Source organism: Alligator mississippiensis, chromosome 12 (genome assembly GCF_030867095.1).
Source record: "Alligator mississippiensis isolate rAllMis1 chromosome 12, rAllMis1, whole genome shotgun sequence".
Classification (NCBI taxonomy): domain Eukaryota; kingdom Metazoa; phylum Chordata; order Crocodylia; family Alligatoridae; genus Alligator; species Alligator mississippiensis.
This window is the reverse complement of record NC_081835.1, coordinates 40970491-40991639: the sequence shown is the minus strand read 5'-3', so window position 1 is coordinate 40991639 and position 21149 is coordinate 40970491. Positions and strand designations below refer to the sequence as shown.

Genomic DNA, 21149 nt, shown 5'->3' with positions numbered 1-21149 from the left:
ATGGTCCAGCACTGAAATGTATTTGGCTGTCTTAAAGGATTTCTTAGCATTCATCCCTGCTCTTCCTCAGGTGGAAGAGGCTCCAGCACTATACTCGTGGGCACTTTAAAAGCCAGTGCCAAAACCCTCCTGCTTTCCTAGCTGGACTGGGACTGGCTCCAGGAGGGGCTCAGACTCCGTCTCGCTCTCTCTCCCCTCCACCACTTCAGGATGCCAAGGCCCCCTGCCCTTTTCTGTTCTTGCAGCTCCCAGTAAGCCCACGTTTTATTGGCAGAGCTAGCTGCAATTTCAGTGGGTCCCTAGTTACTTTGTGTCTCAGCCTAGCCCCCCAGAGCCTGTGCTGGGAAGGGAGGCACAGAAATCTGCTAAATGTCACCTCCATCCTGGCAGACAAGGTTCTTTGGGCAAGTCTGATTTCTTTTATTAGACCAACTAGAATAGGTGGAAAATGTCTTCTTCACCAGCTTCTGGGTACAAACAGTTTGCCTGAAGAATGGCTTGCAAAGAAGAATTTTTCCAACTATTTTAGTTGGTCTAATAAAAGAGATCACATTTACCCAGAGCCTTGTCTGCTTGTGCCTTTCGACCAGCACAGCCACAACCAACACGCCTGCATCCTGGCACCGGGCTGCCCGGGCGCGGGTGACACTTTCATTGGGCCACAGCCGAGCTCCCCGGTACCCCCCGCTGCGGGGCAGAGGCAAAGGCGGGCAGAGCCGGGCTCAGCGCTCGTGCAAAGCTCCGGCCGTGCCGGGTTGCTCCAACGACGCTTCTCAGGCCCAGAACCGCCCGCTCCCCCCTTCCGCTGCCATGTAGCCCCGGGGCCGCAAAGTGAATCCCAAGTCCCACACGCCCCGCTGCGGCCCGCGCGCCTCGGCCCATCGGACTGCACGAGCGGCAAGAGCTGGGACCCCAGGCCCCGCCCCCACCCGCAGCTGTTTCCATGGCGACCCGGGGCGCAGCCCCGCCCTGCCAAGGCTGTCGCATCCCGGGTCCGCAGCCTGCTGGTGTCACGTGACTAGCCGCCGGCTGGCTCCGCCGCCGCCGGGGCGCAGCATGGCCCGGGAGCCGGTGCCGTGCGCCGTGCGGGCGGCCGTGGCGCTGCAGGCGGGGGACGTGCAGACAGACCTGGCCCTGCCCGGCGTGGCCGTCATCGACGTGGCCTTTCCGCAGGCCGGGGCCGTGGGCGTGAGTGGCGGGGACCGCCGCGGGCCGGGGCGCGGGGAAGGCGGGGCCAGCCCCGACCCTTCTGCCGCCAGGCTGCTGCGCTCCGCCGCCCGGCCCGGGGCCTGGCTTGCGTTTGGCGGGCGCGGCGCTGGGGTGGTGGGTCGCGCCGAGCGAGGCAGGCAGCGGGCGCGGAGCGGTGAGGGGCGGAGCCAGGGCTGCAGGTGGCTGTTGGGGAGATGCAGGACTCCCCCGGGGGTCTTTGTAGGGCCCGGCCGAGGCTGAGCTCTTCATCCTGTGGGGTTGAGGGAAATGGCCTCCCCTCTGCAGGGGCCACACAGCCCTGTTCCCACCACAGCCAGTGCCCCCTGAGCACATGCACATTCTCTGCAGACCACTGTCTCTGGGGGCCCCTCAGCTCTCCACGTTCTCCCTGGCTGCTCTTATTAAAGTGGAAAGCAGCCTGCCTCACCATGGGATGTTCCTGGTCCAGTCTGTACAGCCTGCTCTTCCTACACATCCCTGTGTCTGTTTGCTGGGCTGCTCCCACAGCCTTGGTGCTGAGCTCAGTCAGGTGGGAGGGGGGTTGCAATGTGGAGGCCAGAGCAAGGCCCAGCAGACTGCTGTTTCCCTGCCATGGGAGGGTCTCTGAAAGGCATAAGTGCAAGTCCCAGGGAGCAGAAGCTCTTCCCATGTGCCTTGCTCTCTGTGACCAGCTGGTGGTGTCATTCCAGTTGCAGGAGATTGTATTTAAAAATTTCTACACGGCTTTCCTGACCATCCGGGTGCAGCGTCGCAGCCCTGCGGATGTGGCTGGTGAGGGCCCCAGGAAGTGGGTCACTTGCTTGCGGAATTACTGCCTCATGCCCAACCCGCACACAGAGGAGGGTTCTCAAGATTACTTCTCTGTCTTCAGGCACCAGGTCAGGACGCTCAGTCCCACTGGGACAGGGTGAAGGGTGGGGCTGGATTATTCTCTGCAGAGCCAAGGCATGTTTCTTATCCAGCATGCTCTGTTTCTCCCATACTTTATGTAGACTGCCTGGACAGTTGACTCCCTTCCCCTTCTGAGCCCTGAACTGACAAAGAAACAGCTGCCCTGCAGGGCTCTTGCTGTTCCAGGGCTGTGGCCAGCCCACCTCCACCACACATTGAGCAAACCCCCTCACTTTTTAGATGACAGACCTCTGAGAATGGCCCAAGCAGTGCTCCTGGTGACTTCACAGGAACCATGCTTCCTGTTGAGGTCTGTAGGGATCTGTGGACTGGTGAGGGGACTGGGCTACTGCAGTTGATGTTTTTCTGTTGCAGTGTGAACACATAACCCTGGGTGCTTGTAACTAAAGATCCATTGCTTTGCTCGAGGGGGTCTGCTAACATAATCCTTTGACTGATTTTCAGTGTGGGCAACTCCCATCTGTCTCCCTGCATTCTTTACTCAAACCTGACACTTCTTTCCTGCCCTGGATTGCTATGTAGCATTGTAGTGTCCTGCTGAACAGTTTCTATGTCCTGCCTTATAAGTGCCAAAGTTCAGTTAAAGGGACTGACTGTAGTGTCCATTGGGCTTCTTGCAGCTAAAGTGATACATTTTCAACTTCCATTGTGTCTCTGGCAGATGCTTTGTGATGTTGATGAGGTCATGGCAATACGTATGATTTTGCGACAGCCCTCACCAGTCTGGCTGCACTTCACCATTGAGGAGTTGCAGATCTACCCTCGTGGCCAGGAGGTGGGTGCCTTTTATTTGCTTGGGATGGGTCAGGGCCCTTTTTGGGCCCTATATGTGGCTGCTTAGGCTACAGCACTTAGCAAGCCTGGGATTCCTTGTAAAGGTTTTGACCCATGATAGCAGGGCTTATCTGGGTGACTGCAAGTTGTCTTCTGCCCATCAGTAGGTATGGCTGAGACAGGCATGGGGCTATCCTAACCTCTGTTATTAGCTGACCAGTGTTGACCACCCAGCTCAGATTGGTGCTTCTTTGCCTGTAAAGAGCTTTCTTCCATCAGGAGAGTAGTGCAGGAGGCACTGGGTTCCACATTCCATGAGTTAATTGTCTTGTTCCCAGTGAGTGGCTGCTTCATGCTTTTATCCAGCCTAGGAAGTGAAACTCCCTCATTGGGCAAAGCCCCTGACATGCTTGGTCCCCTTCTCCTATATCAGCACAGAAGGGTTGCAGCCTGGGCCATAGCATGTTGTCTCAGCTGCTGCAGGCTCCTAGGAGCAGGACTTTGACTACCCAGTAGGGGTGCACCAATAGAGAATTTTTGGGCCAATACTGATGACTGATTTTTAACGAGCCATATCAGCTGATACTGCTCCAATTCCAATATGCAGCTGGGCAGGTTGGAGAGTGGTATCTGGCTGGTAAACCTGTTGTGGGGGAAGGGGCAAGAGGGTGGGAAGGGGCATGGGGGGTGCAGATCAAGGTCCCCACAGTGAGGGTGGGAGTGGGGCTGGGGTTGGGGCAGGGGCAGGGGCAGGTGCTGCACAGCTTGGGTGGAGCGTGGTACCGAGCTGCTCATCTGGGGAGGGTGGGAGGTGGCAGCTTCTGCTGCTGCACACACCCTGGGAAGGTATGCATGTGCCCCCAGATCTGCGTGCAGGGCAGGATGGGCTGCCACTGTGGGCTGGGACCGGGGCAGCACTGGGCTGTTCCTGGCAGGGGTGTTGGGCTGGGCTGCGCTCTGGGTGGACAGCAATGGTGCTGGGAGGGGTGTACAGGGGGAGCTGCAGCCACCCCAAAATTTGCCGTATCCCCCCCCCTACTTCCTCTCCCAGCGCCACCACTGCCCACCCCAAGCCCAGCCCAGCCCAGCCCAATCCCCTGCCGGGAAGAGTCCAGCACCGCCCCCAGCTCCAGCCTGCAGTGGCAGCCACCATCGCCCCACACAGAGATCCAGGGCCACACGCCTCCGTGCCATTCTGGGGTGCGTGCAGCGGTGGGAGCTGCCCCCCGCACCCCAGATGAGTTGCTCACAGCTCCGTCCTGTGCTTCACCCCGGCTGTGCAGTGCCTGCCTTGCCCCAGCCCCACTCCCTCCCTCACCACTGGGGCCTCAATCTGCCCCCCCCACCCCTTTCCTCCCCACTCGTTCCTCCCCCCACAACAGACTTACCAGCCAGACCCAGGTTCTCTCCATGCTTCCAGGCTGCGCTTCTAGCCGCCTGGGTGCTGCGCTGTGGCTGCATGCATGCACAGGGCATTTATCGGTGGCATGATCAGCCACATCAGCCAAAAAAGGCCAATGGCCAATGTCGTCAATTTTCCTTATGTTGGTGCCGATCCAACATGGAACCGATGTATCAGTGCACCTCTACTACCCAGTCCTGTGAGTGCCTCCTGAAGATGTTCTAGGTCATGGAGTGAGATCCTGCCATTGAGAACAAATGGCTCTGAAGTCCCTTTGCATGTTTAGGTGAAGTAAGAACATGCTAGTAGCAGTTGCTTTTCTTGTAGCACACTTGGGGAGGGTAGGATCCTTTGGGGAGATGGACCAAGTGTCAAGCCCCAGCCAGACTGGGTTCCATTTCTTTCTGCGTGGGCGCATCTACATGTTCATTAATGCACCATAGTTACTGTGTATTAAGTTTAGTACTTGTATAACCATGTGCTAAATCAATGTGCAGTAACTGGTGCAACTGCAGAGTAACACCAGCACACGGCTATTTAGTGATGCTAACTGTACAGTAGCCTACTACTACTGCACAGTAATGTATTAGCATGGTTTTTATTGTGACATACTACTGCGCAGTAGTATTAGGCTACTGCGCAGTTATCATCTCATGCATATGTGCCCAGTACAAAATAACTTAGTTTTGGTCAAGCATTGGAACTCCAGCTCAAGGCATGTGTTCTGCTCAGAACAAAGATTAATGTTAGCAGCAAGGCCCTGGAGGACCTGAAAGCAGCCTGAAAGCTTTGCTAAGTTGAAGCTGTATTTTTACTCGCCTCACAGTTTTATTTCCTTTCAGAGCCCCCATAAAGACTTTCCATCTTGGCTTTCCCATCTCACCTCTCGGGAGCAGCCAGCAAACCTGCATGGGGTAGGTATTCACCCTTATAGAAGTACTTGGGTGACTGTGTCCTGGGATGGGAGTGGGGAGGTAGCAGGGGGGGCCTAGGCTGTTCTGTGATGAGAGTAGCCACTGGACGGGGAAGTCCTCTGTGAGACAGTTCGGCTGAGGAAGGCTATTCCTCACTCTGAAAGACTCAGGAAAGTTGCACAAAGATGCCCTGTTCGTGCTGAGAGCCAAATGCCTATTGGGTATTTGGTGCACACACCCTTAGGCACTGGAAATTAGGGGGGGAGAGATTGTTTGCTTTGGAGGTGGAAAAGATGGGTGAGAGGCAGCATTTTCTGATCAAGTAAGCTGATTGGATAATAGCTATGATCTGGATGTGCCTGAGGCACAATGATAAGCACCAGTATTCATTATTGTAAACATAAGTTTAACCCTGCCCTCTGCAGTTAGGGCTGTAGTGTCTTACCCCACTTCCAGCTCCCTCCTCTCCTGACAAAGACTTTCCCCTCAGACATTGCATAGCCTCATGGCTTAGCAGGAGATTTGGGGAGGGTCACCAGTGAGGGCCTGACAGAGAGGAACTGCAAGAAGATGCTGAGGTCCTGGGTTACCCCCTCCTGTGCCATGTGTCCTTCCTTGCCCTGGTTCATTGTGTGTGTGAACTGCTTTCTAATCAGAATGGTGGTACTTTGTGCTGGGGAAAGTGACTGTCCAAGGGGCAGACCAAGCCTACCGGACTGGGGAGACCATTCAGAACTCACCACAACAGGGAAAAGGAGTGCAATCAACCTGTGCAGGCCCCTCCACTGGACTGCTGAGCCCTCTCTGGCAAGCTGGGATATAGTGCTCTTCTAACACATGAAGTATGTCCAAGGATGGACAATAGCTCCCTCCTCCAGGTTAGACTCTCAGAGATCTCTTTACTGCACTGAAGTTTTCTGATTGCTCCAGTCATTCAATCACCCTTCTTCTAGGCTTATGCAGGGCATGATGCAATGGCACTTCCTCCACCCTGTCACCTCATCCCAAGGGAACAGAGCAGGGAGGTCTCTGCAACATAGAATATTAATGCTCAGGGAGCATGTGCAGGGGTTGATATCTCAGAGGGGAAACTGGAGACAATAGAGCTAGGTAGTCAGAAAAATAGAACTAAGCAGAGAGATCTGGGTGCAGTGCAGCCCAGAGAGGTGGCTGGTTATGATTCTCAAGGATCAAGTGAAGGACAGGGCAAGCAGGGAATGGGGCTGATCCTGCCAGCACTACAGTACCCGAGTGATCTTCCTTGGAATGAGTGGAATAACCCATGTGAACAAGGATTCACCAGGTTGCAGCTCAAAGGGGTGATCTAAGAGAACCCTGTTGTATGTGTATGGGGATGGCAGAGCAACCATGCATGGCATGGAGATATCCTGTTCCCTCCTGCACTGCATGACTGGGTGAGGTCTTAGAATAGAGTAACCCTTGTTTTTGAACCCAGCAGGGGTTTCTGGAGCAAGTGCAGGGTAGGGTGTCTGTTTTAGAAAGGCTGAGGAATGGAACCTGGTGTCGCCAGCAAGGCTGAGCGTTCAGCTCAGAGATTACAGAGCAGATGACAGACTCCATTTGGATATCATGGTGTGGAATTCCACAGGTTGTCCAAGTTGGGATGTGAGCAGTAGTAAATGACCACTGTATGCAACCAACACAAGTCATTATTATCTGGAAAAATGTTTGAATTGCCTCTCATATGAAATGTATCTCTCATTATTTGGACAGTTTTACAGACAGCAAAAGGTGAAACAGCCAAATGCATTGTTACAAATGGTTTTCCTGGCCTTTGCAGGCAGATGTGTGCAAAGAATGACGAGCAGGGAATGGCTTCAGCAGAGCAAGCCAAACGGACACAGAGTGGCGGGGGAGGGAAGGAGTGTCGCAGGGCTGGACACGGTGTGGCGGCTCCCTCTTCCCTGCCTACCTCCACCTCCTTTCCCCAGAGCAGTGGGGCTTGCAACCATCGCCTCCCTGCCTGAGGTGCTGGTGGCAGCAGAGGCTCCCTCCCACTGCCTGCCTCCACATCCTTCTCCAGAACAGCAGGGCTTCCAACCGCCTGGCTCCCTCTCCCCCACCCGCCTCCGCCTCCTCCCCTGAAGCAACCACAACCACCTTCCTGCTTGAGGTGGCGGTGGTGGCATCGGCTCCCTCCCCCTGCCAGCCTCTGCCTCCTCTGGCAGTTGCAAGCAGCAGGGCAGCCAATCGCCACCAGCCCTCTCGGTGGCACATGCACAGTTGCCCAAAAGCATTATGCACAGACAGACAGACTAAGCCCTTTATTATATTATAATATTGCAGTAGGGCCTAGAGCGAGGGCTGGCAATGTGTAGCCCATGGGCCAGAGAGAGCCCACAGAGCTACTGAATCTGGCCTGCTAAGCTGGAAGGATTTGCCTGTGCCCACACCCATGCTGGGGCTGGGTAGCTGGAAGCTGTGTCCATGTCACTGCCATTTTCCCCTGACCCTTGCTCTCCAGCGGCAGCTCAGGTTCTAGCCATTTGGGAATTGAGCTGGCTGAGGCTGGGTGCCTTCTAGCTGTGCCCATGCTGCAGTCTTGGGGGGTGGGGGTGGAGATGTGGGATGACAGGGAGAAGTGGCAGCAGCATAGGTGCAGTTTCAAGTTCCCCTCAGCTGGAAGGTGCTTACAGTCTAGCCAGGGAGCAGGGGACTGGGAAAAGTGGTGCCAGTGCAGCTTCCAGCTGTCTTGCCCTGGCACAGGCACAGGAAACCCCCCTTGCTACTGACATGCCACCAAAGCCACCTAGTTTGCACCAGATTGGAGCCAGGTTATTCTGGCCCACAGCCTGAAAAGGTTGCTGGCCCCCTTCACCAGAAGCTTTGTTGTATATCAAGGCTGCAGTACTCTGGGTCCAATGCAAACAGTTGGTGACAGCCCCTGTGCCAAAGAGCTTACAGCCCTGGGTTTGAGCAGGATAATTTGTCTTTGTGCTGCCCAGGACTGGGGAGGGGCAGTGCCTATTGAAGGATCGGGTGGTGATTCTCTAAGCTGCAGTAGGGAGGTTCTTCTCTTGGTAACCGCTGCTTGTTTGCAGGGACTTCCCAATCCGGAGAAGGTGTCGGCAGAGGTGCAGCAGATGTGGGTGCTGACAGAGATGATCCATGCCAACAGAGCGGCTGCCCGCATTGGGCGTTTTGACGTTAGTTCCCAGTTAGCTCAGTTTACTGCCCAGGGGCTGGCCCCAGTCTTTGACTCTGGTCTTCCTGCATGTCTTGGCAAGCACCAAGAGTATTTGTGCACCCTAAAAGCTGGCAGCTCCTGCATTTACTTTGAGGTGTTGTCAGTAAGCATCTCCCAATAGATATCACTGTGAAAATGCTATCAGGCCACTGAAATTGCTCTTATGTGCTGAACACAGCTTGTTCCCAAGAGAAGGTGATGGCGGGACTTGAATGAGAGGGCTCAAAGCCCCTGCAGTCCCAGCCTTGTCCAGCTCCCAGGTCAGCCAACAAGAGCTGCTGTCTGAAAACAGGCTCTTAAAGGGTTCTTGGCTCCTGCAGTCCCTGCCTCTTACAACAGTAAGTTGGGAGGGAGTTTTAGGGGGCTGACATTCTGTTCCAGGTTTTCAGATATTCCTGTAATCCCAGTCTGTCCCAGTAGGGGGTCACTGAGGAGAGAGAGACTGGCAGCAGTATTAACAGACAGTAGTGTGGCCCTGGGAAGAGAGTGACTGATGCTTTCTGTGTTTCAGGTGGATGGCTGCTATGATGTCAATCTGCTCTCCTATACCTGAGCCCTCCTGGTAGCAGAAGCAGGCAGAGCTGCCTGACCTGGTATGCTTGTCCTCCTGCTGAGGCACATTTCACCTGCATTGCTTTGGATCCAAAGGGATAGCTACATGATAAGGGCCTTTGGCTGTCCATAGCCAGTCTGAGCCACCTCACAGCATCAAGTGAGTCATTTACTGATGGCCTCCCTCTGGGAACTCTTTCAGTGGCCAAGCTTCCTGCTTTTGGGCAGCCTTTTTTCCTGAATGTCTCCCTTGGCCCTGAGAAAACCATATCACCTCTCCACATTACACTGGAGAGGCCTTTCCTTCTAGGCCTGCTGCTGCTGGCCTCATCCTTCTGCTTAGTGTGGTTTGGGCAGTCAGCTGAAACTACTGTACTCCAAACTGGAGGGGATCTTCTGCACATATGATCTTGCTGGTGGCCGCAGCGTTAAGAACCTGCAGTTGATGCTCTTATAACAGGTACTGAGTAGGAAGTAGCTTATGGCCACCTTGTGCTCCTGCCTGCCACAATGGAACAGTGCTAATGCACAGACATACAACCTTTACTCTGCCCTAAGGAGTCCCTCAGGGAGGCCATAGTACAAACTGAATCTCCTCCACTCCCCTGGCAGCATGGAGATGATGGGCTTACAGGGTGATGGTTCCTGTTCTGTTGCCTTCACCTGTGAGTAGGATAGGACATGTCTTCCTTGCATGGGCTGCTGAGATTTTTGTTGTGAGTATTAAACAATCCCTTTACTGGTAAGGCCTGTGTGTGATGGGGCAGAACTGAGACCAGAGATCTTTACCTTACTGGCTCTAGGCAGGTGGAGGTGAAAGGTGCAGGATGGGTAATTGCCTTTTCAGGGAGGAGGATCATTTGCTGGAGCATTCTTTCCATGGGTATCAGAGACAGCAGAAATCAGCCTCAGAAGAGCACTAGGGTGGTGAGAGCCAGTGTGTTCCCCCTCCCCCGCACTAATGACAGGTAAAAAGGTTGGGCTTAGCATCCCAGACGTCTGGGGTGATGGTCAAGTAGCAACAGGCAGCCAGACACTTATGGCCTCCTAGAGACCTTGTTTCAGGGGATGGACCCTGAAACAACTGTGTGTGTGTGTGTGTGTGTGTGTGTGTGTGTGTGCGTGCATTGGGGGGGGTGGCTTTCCTCTGCCTTCATGCAGTTCTGACGTTCCAAGCCTGCTCCTGCCAGCCCTGAATGTGTGTTGCATTAGTACCTAGGTTTCTTTCTACCTTTGTGAGCAGGCTTTGGCAGGGCAAATTCATGTTGCATTTCATGGGGTTTCTCCCTGACTCTGCACTATAAAAGAGGTATAAAAGAAAAGGAAAATGGTGAAACTGGTGCTCAAAGAGACTGCCTCAAAGAATCCTGGACCAAATGCACTCAGTGTTGTGCCCTGATCTCTGCCCTGAGCCCTTAGCAGATCGAGGTGGCAGGAGGGAAAGGTGCAGGATGGGAAATTCTCCACCAGATCTGCCTGTACAGGGTCATGGAACACTGAAAATTTAGCTTTAGCCAGAAGTGCAGGAGCAGTTGAACTAGGACTCCCTAATGTCCTTATTGCACTGGCTACCTCTGCTTTTCTTCTTTGCCTGCAGGCTGGCTATGAAACAGTGAATGATGAAGTGTTGTTTGGGCTGGCCTCCCTTCTTCCCTGTGGAGCCTGCAAAGGCAGAAGCTGGCTAGACAAGAGCTGGAGCTCCAGCAGCGCTGAAAGTATAGTAGTGCCCAAACCCCTTGTAGTATTTCCCATGTTTTTTCTCCCACCCACTAGAAGTAGGGTAGTGTTATCGTCACCACTGTACCTCAGGCCCAAGGAGACTTTGCAGGGGTGCTCAAGAAGTTAGTGCTTCCTAAACTTGGGCCATCCAGGCTTGTGCCGAGCCACTAAGCTGCCAATTCTTGCTTGTCCCAATCTACACACCGAACAGCTACAACTATGTGCCATAGCTGCTCCCCAAGGCTTGGTGGACCCTGGGGGAGCGGAAAGAGCCTGTTCTGCATTCCCTGGAGTGGGAAAGGTGTGTGTCTGTTGTGATGGATCTCTAATAAAGGAACAGACTCCAAAGCTGGATATATGTTGTGGGTTTTTTTGGAAAAAGCCTGGGCCAACCTAGCTGCTGTTCCCCCTGCCCTTCCAACTAAGGCTGGCAGGAGCTCCCTCTATGTTTCCAGTGCTGTCGCATGTGTCACAGAATTAGTAGCCCTGTTTCTAACTTGGCCCTTGGTGCCAACAGCATTTGGCCCAAGAGGGGAAAGCTCACCAGGCTTTATAGGAGTGGTATGGCTGGTGAAAGGAGATGTGGTTAGTAGCCTTTGTGACCTGCTGAGACAGGCTGGTGAATCCCAAGGGCTGCTCCACTGTGGCTCAAGGCTGTCATAGCTGTTTGCCCCAGTGAAGTGTCAAATCAAACTTGGCTATTCTGAGCACACCTGCAGTCCCTGAAAATCCCCTAACCTCTGAACTGCCTGGGCAAGGCCTCCACTGTCTCTTTCCTGCTGTTCAGAACTGACTTGCGACACTGGGACAATGCTAGCTGGATAGCATGAGGGGGCCTACAAGGAGATTCCCTCCCAGGCTGGTGGGGTCTAGTCCTGGCAGCCTGGGTCCTGAATGCACCGCTGTTCAAGGCGTGGGTTGCTGCAGCTTCAGACCAAGGAACGACCACCCGGCTGCCTCGCCCCCAGCAGCGCAGGAAGGCCCCGTGCTCCGCTGCCCCGAGAGGGTCCGGGCCGCGGGCGGGGCTGCGGGAGCGTGGGCTCCCGGTGCGCAGAGCCGCTGCCGAGGGGTCCCCCGGGGCCGGCCGCGGCGGGCGGAGCAGACTCCATTTCCCAGGCTGCCGCGCTGGGGGCGGTGCTGGCTGCGGGCCCGGCCGGCCAGGGGTCAGGCAGAGGCCGCGGGAGGATGCTGCGGGCGGGCTGCGGCGCTGCGCTGGGCGCTGGGCTCCGGCGCGGGATCGGGGCCGGGAGGCGCTTCAGCTCCGGGCCGGTGAGCGGGGCGAAGCCCGGGCGTCGGGGCTGGGCGAGCGCCTGGCAGGTGCGCCCCGCTCCTCCGCCCCGGCCGGGTGCTGGGCGGCGCGTCTGCCCGGGGGCCTCGCCCGAGCCCCCCTCGGAGAGGGAGCGGCCAGGAGCCCCCTGCGGCGCCGCGTTGCTCGGGGGCCCATCCAGCCGCTGGGCACTGGGGCTCTCCGTCGGGGCTGGCAGCTCCGGGCCCTGGGCTCCTTCAGAGCAGCGGCTTTAGGCTATAAACAACGAGCTCGGAGCTGCAGCCCTGGTGTCTGAGCTGTGCCCCCGCCCTGCCTGTCCCCAGGGCAGACGCTGCTTTAGTGCGTAAGCAGGTGTCTGGGTCCCAGCCTCTCCGCCCTGCTAGGTGGGTGCCCCAGGCCGGATGCTGGTGCAGCGCTGTTGGCGCAGGCAGCTGGCAGGAGTAAGCTTGTGCTCATGGGCAGCTTCAGGCACCGCTGCGCTGGGGATGATGACTGGTGGGGCAAGGATGCCCATGAGCCCTGGTGACATGAGGAGGAGGTAAAGGAGGCAGACAGCAAAGGGTAAGGGGGGCAGCGCCACTCCTACAGTGACCTGAACATGCCACAAGCTGGTGATAATGCTGGGTGTTCATTCAGTCAGTCAAGCCTGGGCTGTGCCCCTCACACCTGCAGGAAGGGGGTGGTAGTGGACTTCAGTGGTCTCATGGCCCTCTAAAATGCAGCACTTGCTCTTGCCCACAGGAGGCCAGTGCCCTCCAAACTCTTCCCGGGGAATCCAGCAGATTTCTAAGAGGAACAAGCAGAAGAACTTGTCTCTGCCTCAAGAGCCCAGGCCATAGCTCTGTGGCTTGGCTGGGCCACGGTGTCCATCTTGTATCCAGTTCTCTGTGGGTCAGAGTCTCATTCACATTTGGCTTAAAGTCTGAAAATTAGAAAAGGGAAGAAACTTGCCTTGATCCTCATCATGTGACTCAGATTTCCAGCTCAGGGGAATAATAAACTAGGGCCTCTGGCCACTTGGGTGCTGTGCCAGCCCTTGTGATACCATATGCTGTGCCAGCTAAGTCAGGATGATGGGAGTTGCATAGCTTCCTCTTCAGCCCTATCCCCAAAACCTGTACCATGATCATAGGGGAGGTGTTTCCTCAGGTTGTCTTGCAAGTAATTCCCAGCAGTGCTCAAGTGATCCTGGAAAGTCTCCTGTCTGCTTGGTGCAAGCCCCAGCCTATTCTGCATGGGACAGCCTACCTGGGCAAGGAAGGTTGGGTGGGGAGCTTAGTGGCCAAACTGCTCTGGGAGGTCTCTGCTCCTGTGCTTCTTGCTCATGTGGTTCTTGTTCCTAGCCCTGGCTGTAAGGGTGTGGTATCCTGCCTTGGTCTGAGAAGGCAGGAGTTGACCAAACAGGAACTGTGACTCTCCTGCCAAAGAAGAGCCCAGTCCCAAGCCCACTGTGGCTGGGGAGAAGTAGCTTGCAGGTGACAGCTTGTTGGGGCTGGTCCATTTGGGGCATTGAAGAGCCTGTAGCAGGTAGGGGCTGGCAGGAGTATGTGCATACTTCTGGGTAGACAAATAGTTCAGCCACTTTGCAGGTTTGGCTGTTCCAATTTGTGAGGTGCCTGAGGAGAGCATGTGTGTGCATAGGGCCAACACAGGCAGTGACTACCTTGCCCCCAGGCATCTCAGTGCCTGCTGCATCCACACTTGTATCTCAGCTGTCACTGATGCTGGGGCAGTGCTTTGTGCACAGGGCACTATGGTGAACTGGGTCACGTTGGTGGCAAACATCCAAAGCCACTTGGTCAATTGGCAGTGTCCATTCCAGTTCTGCTCTGCAGAAGTTCCTGGGGGATGTGCTGCTCCACCCCCCAGGCAGAGCTGAGCCCAGACTTTGCCCCCAGAATAAGCAGGCAGAGGCAATTTTATCAGCTCAGCTGAGCAAAGGTTCCAGGTACACTGACACCAACCAACATGTGCTGGGGGTCAGGGTTGGGGGAGGTACAGGTATCATGTGGGAAAAGCTAGTTAGTGGCTCCCTGTCATACCCCTGAACTTAAGGGCCCTCATTTTGTGGGAGTTAGGGGTCACCTTCCAGGAAGAGACCAAGCTGGAGGTCAGTTTAGTTCTCTAGAGTTCATGACAGGGTGGTTTGGGCTTTGAACACTGATGCCCCACCTAGCACTAGAGGTGGTGCAGGCAGGTGTCAGCCAAGAGTGCCTGATACAGCCAACAGCCAGCTCAGTCCTGGCAAGGGCACTCTATCAGGGAGCATGGGAAATAAAGCTTAGACTGCTCCAGGCAGGGTAATCAAGCCCTCATCTCCAGGTCTTCTGTCACTGCCTGAGGTTGTGCTAGCCCCTGAAGATCATATGCCTGGGCTCCCAGTACTTGCTTTTTCTCCATTGTGTGGAATTCTCTGCCTCCATGTTGGCTTCCATGAGCTGAACCTGAGTCCCCCCCACCCCCATGTTCTGGTGCCCAACTAATGGCCCTTTCTCCCACAAGGCAGTTTAGCTTGTCCCTTCATTGAAATATTTCCTCCAGTAGCTCCTGGCTTAGCCATCTTGGCAATTTCTGGGATCCCTGTGGCAGCCTTGCATATTTCCCTATGCCAGACCTTCTCCTGTCCAGTTCCTGTTGGTGACCAGCCATTTGGGTCAGGGGATAGTGGCATAGGAGTCAGCCTGCTCCTAAGGGACTTCCTGTGCTGTTGCCCATGCAGGCCCAGTTCTCCCTGAGCCTTGGATCCTCCTTTCCTGTCCCTCTTTTAGGTTGGCCTGAAGCAGACACCCCTGCATGACTTCCATCAGCAGCATGGTGGGAAAATGGTGCCCTTTGCTGGCTGGAGCATGCCTGTGCAATATACCTACAGCCACCTGGAGTCCCACATGCACACAAGGCAACACTGCTCCCTCTTTGATGTGTCCCACATGCTCCAGGTAGCGTTGGGGGGAGGGGCTGTGCCTGGGGAACACTAGGGGGCCTTTCTTCTAGTCCCTCCTGTCAGAAGGCCCCATACTACCTATAGACATCAGTGGCTGAAGCCTCCTTCTTGAGGAGATGGGAAACAAGTCAAGGCAGAGAGTAAAGAACTCAGGAGTCCTTTTCTCTGGGTCACTAAGACCAACTCTTTTCCCCACATTTTACATTGGGCACTGGACATATACTTAAGTACAAGAGTGTCCACACCTTCCAGGAAGACATGGCCTGGCTTGGAGCCCTCTCAGTGGAGTGAGGCTATATTCTAGCACTCCAGATGGTGCTGGCACAACGATCGGGTGGAGCTCTCCAATGGGCACTAGCATGGGGCTCTCTGTGGTGGCAGGGATTGGCAGAGGCAGAGGGTGGTGTTGGCAATTGGGACTCAATGGCATCTCTTCCCCAGACCAAAGTGTTTGGCCGTGATCGGGTGAAGTTCATGGAGAGCCTGGTGGTTGGGGACATCGCTGAGCTCAAGCCTGACCAGGTATAGTGATTGTGGACCTCTGCAAATTCACATACTCTCCTGGGACTCCTGCTGGGCATAGGGAGGTCCCTACTCATGGCTCAGATCCATGTTTTTATGAATGTGTGGCCTTGTTCCAAAGGATCTGGTCAGGGAGGGTCAAGGCCAACTTCCTGGCTTGCTGGGTTGGGCCTTGCCAGCACTGATGCAGTCAGATGGCTCCATCACCCTATGTCCTGCTCAGGCCACAAGTGCAAGGACCTCAGCAGCTCTTGGTCACAAAGAAGACATTGCCCAGAACACAAAAGCACTTCAGAAGTTACTCCATTGTCCATTCAGGAGCACTCCAAGGCTGGGCTGATAGGGCTTGGAGTACGGGGCACCAGCAGAGCTGGCGGGAGCTCAGGACTCATATTGCAGGAGCCTCTCATAAGGGGACTCTTAGATGATAGCTACCTCTTGCCCGGCCTGGCATTTCCTTGGGCAGTTGGAGTGGAGAAGTCTGAGTCCAGCCTGGTGATATTGCCGGTGACCACATGGGAGTGAGCAGGACTGTCCTTGGGGGTGCAAATCAGGGCAACCGCCCCGGGCCCCGTGCTCTGGGGAGTCGGGCGGAGCCGCCGGCTTCACATCCAGCCACTTGGCACCCCCACTCCCCTCCTCCCTGCCATATCTGCCACCAGCTTCATCGCATCCAGGGGCGGGGCCCCGCACAGGCTCTTTTGCTCTGGGCTCCACAACCTGCTCGAATAGTCTCTGGGGTGAGTATGGCTTTTCTTTCCAGGGCACACTGTCTCTGTTCACTAACGAGAAGGGAGGCATAATTGATGATTTAATTGTGACCAGCACTTCGGAGCAGCACCTGTATGTGGTGTCCAATGCAGGTTGCAGTGACAAGGACTTGGCTCTCATGCAGGTACAGAGAAATCAGCGTGGCCTGGTAGACCCTGGGGATCTGGTCCAGGTCTCAGGAGTACTGGAGCAGGTCAGTTTGCTATTGGGCCCTAGCTGCCCCATGTCTATTGCTAACCTGCCTGATGCCTTGATTGCAGACCAGAGCACAGGAGCTGAGAGCAGCAGGCAATGACGTGCACTTGGAGGTCTGGGAGAATGCACTGCTGGCTCTGCAAGGTAAGAGGGTCCTTACACAGGGGAGCACCACAGCCTACTGCATATGTGCTTGTGATGGCCAGGCATTCACACTTTTCTGGGAGGGTAAAGTTACTTCTGAGCACCAAAGCAGGAGCAGGGATCAGCTGTGTTGAGGTCCTTCCGTCTCTCAGCCCCATCTCATAACACTCTATCCTCCGTTCTGGGTCAGTTTGAAGCACTAGCTCTCTCCTGGCATGCTGACAGAGCTGAGATGGGACTCCAATGGCTAGGGCTCATCCAGAGCCACTCCCAAAACCTTACAGAAGCAAAGGGCACAGGAACTGGGTGGGATGCACTGCAGAAGAGAGTTGGAGAATGCAAGCCCCTATGCAGGGCCACCCCTGGGGGGGGGGACGAATTGGGGTGACCACCCCGGGCCCCAGGCTTTGGGGGACCCCATGGAGCTGCCAGCTTCACATTTGGCCACTTGGCACCCCCCGCCTCTGAATCTGCCGTCGGCTTCCTCACGTCCGGGGGCAGGGCCCCACACAGGCTGATTTGCTGTGGGCCCCACACCCTGCTCAGATCATGTCTGCCCCTATTCCCCAGATTCACTCCATACAGAAATTCAGATGAGGGCATTAGTTTTCCAAGTGAGGCTCCAACTCAACCTTTTCTCCTGGTATCTCTTGGGGCAGGGAGTCTTCCAGATCCTTAGTTGCTTTGTTGCTCTCTCAGCACTACAGCTCTCCCCCACAGCATAGGGAGACTGGATCCTAATGGCATCCCTGTCTGTGTGCAGGTCCCTCAGCAGTGCGGGTGCTGCAGGCAGGTGTGTCAGATGACCTGGCCAAGTTGCCTTTCATGAGCAGCGCTGTGATGGATGTGTTTGGAGTACCAGGCTGTAGGGTTACGCGCTGTGGCTACACTGGAGAGGATGGCGTGGAGGTACTATGTAGGGCTGGAGGCCCCTGGAGCCTCAGAGGTGCTGGCCACTGCCCTGGTTGGTGTGTGATAGGTAGTTGTCCCTGTTGGAGGGTGTAATATACCAGGATTAGCACTGCTTAGATGGGGTGGAGAGTGCTGGGTACTAACTGCTTATTTTGCTTAGGTGGGAGTGGGGAAGGCAGGATAGACAGTTTGTCCATGGGGGTGCTGAGTACTGACCTGTCAGTTCCACCCCTGCCCAGATCTCGCTGCCTGCTGGACGTGTGGTGGAGCTAGCTGAGCGGCTGCTTGATGACCCTGATGTCTGGCTGGCAGGGCTTGCGGCTAGGGATAGTCTGCGCCTGGAGGCAGGGCTTTGTCTCTATGGAAATGACATTGATGAGACCACCACACCTGTGGAAGCCAGTCTGGTGTGGACCCTGGGTAGGTGCAAGCGGCATCCATGGATCCTGTCTAGCAACCCCCGAATCCCAGCTGGGCCCTGGCAGTCACCTCTCTCACCAGGCCCAGCTGGGTCTCAGTGCTCAGCCTGGCAGCTGTGACCAGTGTGAGCTGCTTGTCAACATTGACAGGGGAGGAGGAAGAGAGCTGATGTGGGAAGATTGGGCACCTTGAGGAGGGCAAAAGCCTTGGTGCTCAGAGATATTATGTCCTTGGAATTATGACGACAGCTCTGGAACTGATTAGTTATGGGTGGGAGAAGCTGGTATGGGAATGACAGCCACTACAGGGAGGCACAAACTACAGCATTGCTGTTGGGGGTACATGTGGGTATAGAGCCTAGAGGGTTACTGAGATGGGGGAGGGGCTATCCTGGCTGCCTTGTCTTCTTGCCTCCAGGAAAGCGGCGCCGTGCAGCCATGGACTTTCCTGGTGCTGCCATCATTGTGCCACAGATCAAAGAGAAGCCCAAGTGCAAACGAGTGGGGCTGATGTCCACTGGGCCCCCAATCCGTCAGCACACACGTATCCTGGATCTGGAAGGCCGGACTGTTGGTAGGTGTGGGAGCCGAGCCATCCCTTCTAGAAAGTGCCCAGGCCAACCAGCCAACCCACTAGTGGTTAGGGTGGGGTACAGTCACAGTGCATCTCTCCACCTTGCTCTGCTGTAACCCAGGGTGATTTGGGGCTTTGCTCAAGGCTAACCCTTTCCCTTTCAAACCTCCCTCTTCGTGCATAGGCTTCAGTGTCAGAACTCTGTGCATACAGGTACTGCCCTGTTACAGGATACTGGATGAGCACCAGTGGGGGGCGGGGGGGGAAGAGCACCCTGTGGCTGACCAGCATGTGCTGTCTCTTGTCCCAATACTGGACTGACCTGCAAGTTCCAGCTACCTCCCTCTACTGCAGGCATACAACCCACCTCTCCCAGATGAAACTCATTCTCCCTGCCTGAGGGCCCAGCACACTCATGGATACAGTGCCCCAGCAGGAGCATGGCTGGAGCATCCGCACCCTTCCCCAGTTAACCCATCCTTTTTACCCTGGTTGGACCCAGGCACAGTGACCAGTGGCTGCCCCTCCCCCTGCCTGCAGAAGAACATTGCCATGGGCTACATCAAGAGTGAGCACAGCAAGGTGGACACAGTGCTGACTGTGGAAGTGAGGAAGAAGAACTACTCTGCCCTTGTCAGCAAGATGCCCTTTGTGCCCACCCGCTACTACACAATCAAGTGAGGTGCTTGCTGCTAGTTTTAGGGGAGCCGAACCAACTTTCCCCAACAGTGATCCCTGCTCCTGGAGACTCCTGTGGTGGGGGTAGGGGGAACTGCTCAGGGTATTTCTGTACTAGGAACCACATCAGCCCCAAAGCAGTAAGGGGACAAGAAGGGCTTCCCCAACACTTCTTGCAGGGGCCCATGTCCATGGAGAGCCAGGGTCCCAAAGCAGTGAGTTGCAAGGAGCCTTTTAGGCCCTTATCTTACCCCATGGCTAATGCTGGGTAAGGTCCGTCTCCATGGGGAGCCATTGCTCTTTCATGCAGGACTCAACAAACATCTGTCTGTGCTGCTGTGTTATACCCCTGGCTTCTGTCTGCACAGGCTTTGGCTAGCTGTCGTTCACGCAGCACTTGTGCCATACACTGCCAGCAGCTTCCTACCAGGCATTAAGCCAGCAGAGTAAATGTTGACCCCCTCCCTTGCAATTTTTTGTAATTGGGTTGATAATTGCCTCCATTAAAGATCCTAGCTCTTCTCATTCCCCATTTCTTCCTCATTGATAGTTTCTCTATGTTGGGCCTGTGCCCAGAAACTGCTTAGGTAACAGCACAGGCAGAAACCTGTCCAAGTTCTGCTGTCCACAGACAGGAGCCTCACATGGCTCTTTTCCTTGCCTTTTCTCCATCTCTGGAAGGAGCATATTTGCTAAGGCTCCTGTAAAGCACTGCTTCCAGCAGCCTGGGCCTGCCAGCCCGAGGCAGGAACAGGGCACAGCAGAAGGCACTAGGACATGGTCACTACCCTTTTATGCCTGTGGAAGGTAGTGCCACCCCTTACAATTCCGCACTCCATCAGAGAGGGGTTTCTGTTCCCTCTCAGTGCCTCAGACAGCTCAGGATGGAAGCTCCCAGAACCCTATGCTGTGTGGGGGTTATGGCCTCAGGCCAAGGGGAGCAGTGATACCTAGTAAAGAAGTAACACCCAGTGGAGCAAATTGCATTCCTCTGCTGGGCAGAGAAACAGAGCAAGTGAGCTGGGGCTACCTGCCAGGGGGCTCGCTAGGACACAGTAACATCCAATCATGCTCTTCACTTGGACGGCTGCAGATGGGCTCCCCCATACTGCCATATACCTACTTCACTCTCCTGCACCTTTGTGGGGAGGCAGTCAGCATGTTCCTACCTGGATGGGACAAAGGTGCCCAAAGCTCCAGACAGCTGAATCAAGCAGCAAAGGGCTAGCAGCAAAGCAGAGCCAAAGTACCCCCAGCAAAGCAACAAGCCCCATGGACTCCCAACCACTCCTCAGACGTCAAGTGGGAAAGGTAACTAGTAGGGTGAAAGTGCTAGACTTTAGGAAAGCTGATTTCAATGAACTCAGGTGATTAGTCAAGGACACACGGCAGAGTAGGAGTTTTGAAGAGATGGGAGCCCAGGAAGGGTGGCTGTGCCTGAAGGAAATGATCCTTCAGGCACAGAGGGAGATGATCCCGATGCGAGGAAAAAGAGGGAAAGGGGCGAGGAGGCTTCCTTGGCTGACCAGAGAAATCCAGGGCAGCCTGCAGATTAAAAGGGGAGCGTATAAAAAGTGGAAACGGGGAGAGATTACCAAAGAGGAGTATACCTCCTCTGCTTGCACTTGTAGGGAGGCAATTAGACGGGCCAAAGCTACCATGGAGCTGAGGATGGCATCCCAAGTAAAGGATAACACAAAATTGTTTTTTAGATATATAGGGAGTAAAAGGAAGGCCCAGAGTGGAATAGGACCCCTACTAAATGGGCAGAAGCAATTGGTGACGGACAGGGGGGACAAGGCTGAACTCCTCAATGAGTTCTTTGCCTCAGTGTTCCTAAGTGAGGGGCAGGACAAGGCTCTCACTGGGATTGTAGAGAGGCAGCAGCAGGGTGCCAGACTGCCATGCGTAGACCCTGAGATGGTGCAGAGTCACTTGGAGGAACTGGATGCCTTTAAGTCGGCAGGCCCGGATGAGCTCCATCCGAGGGTACTGAAGGCACCGGCTGACGTCATTGCACAGCCACTGGCGGTAAT

At 55.3% G+C, this 21149-nt stretch overlaps 2 protein-coding genes across 6 annotated transcripts; both read left to right on the top strand.

Moving 5' to 3' along the window:
• The first annotated feature begins 1004 nt into the window (after positions 1 to 1004).
• NICN1 (nicolin 1, tubulin polyglutamylase complex subunit) lies at positions 1005 to 11044 on the top strand. Of its 3 annotated transcripts, none has more exons than XR_001373494.3 (7): positions 1011 to 1188; positions 1899 to 2087; positions 2783 to 2896; positions 5140 to 5211; positions 8274 to 8378; positions 8931 to 9131; positions 10569 to 11044. XR_001373494.3 is itself a non-coding variant. In XM_006274935.3 (7 exons), the coding sequence occupies exons 1-6, from the start codon at positions 1057 to 1059 to the stop codon at positions 8970 to 8972; spliced, it is 654 nt and encodes a 217-aa protein (XP_006274997.1). In that variant the 5' UTR covers positions 1012 to 1056; the 3' UTR covers positions 8973 to 9012; positions 10569 to 11044. The 3 variants fall into 3 exon arrangements, 2 of the variants coding, with proteins under 2 accessions (XP_019352570.1, XP_006274997.1); XM_006274935.3 differs by having other exon boundaries at positions 1012 to 1188; positions 8931 to 9012; XM_019497025.1 differs by lacking the exons at positions 8274 to 8378; positions 8931 to 9131; positions 10569 to 11044 and adding an exon at positions 5868 to 8267 and having other exon boundaries at positions 1005 to 1188.
• Positions 11045 to 11850: 806 nt separating this feature from the next.
• AMT (aminomethyltransferase) lies at positions 11851 to 19638 on the top strand. Of its 3 annotated transcripts, none has more exons than XM_059716143.1 (9): positions 11851 to 11959; positions 14726 to 14893; positions 15340 to 15420; positions 16184 to 16315; positions 16452 to 16530; positions 17294 to 17439; positions 17682 to 17862; positions 18280 to 18435; positions 18938 to 19638. In XM_059716143.1, the coding sequence occupies exons 1-9, from the start codon at positions 11876 to 11878 to the stop codon at positions 19114 to 19116; spliced, it is 1206 nt and encodes a 401-aa protein (XP_059572126.1). In that variant the 5' UTR covers positions 11851 to 11875; the 3' UTR covers positions 19117 to 19638. The 3 variants fall into 3 exon arrangements, with proteins under 3 accessions (XP_059572126.1, XP_059572125.1, XP_059572127.1); XM_059716142.1 differs by having other exon boundaries at positions 11861 to 12007; XM_059716144.1 differs by lacking the exon at positions 16184 to 16315 and having other exon boundaries at positions 11861 to 12007.
• The last annotated feature ends 1511 nt before the right edge of the window (positions 19639 to 21149 follow it).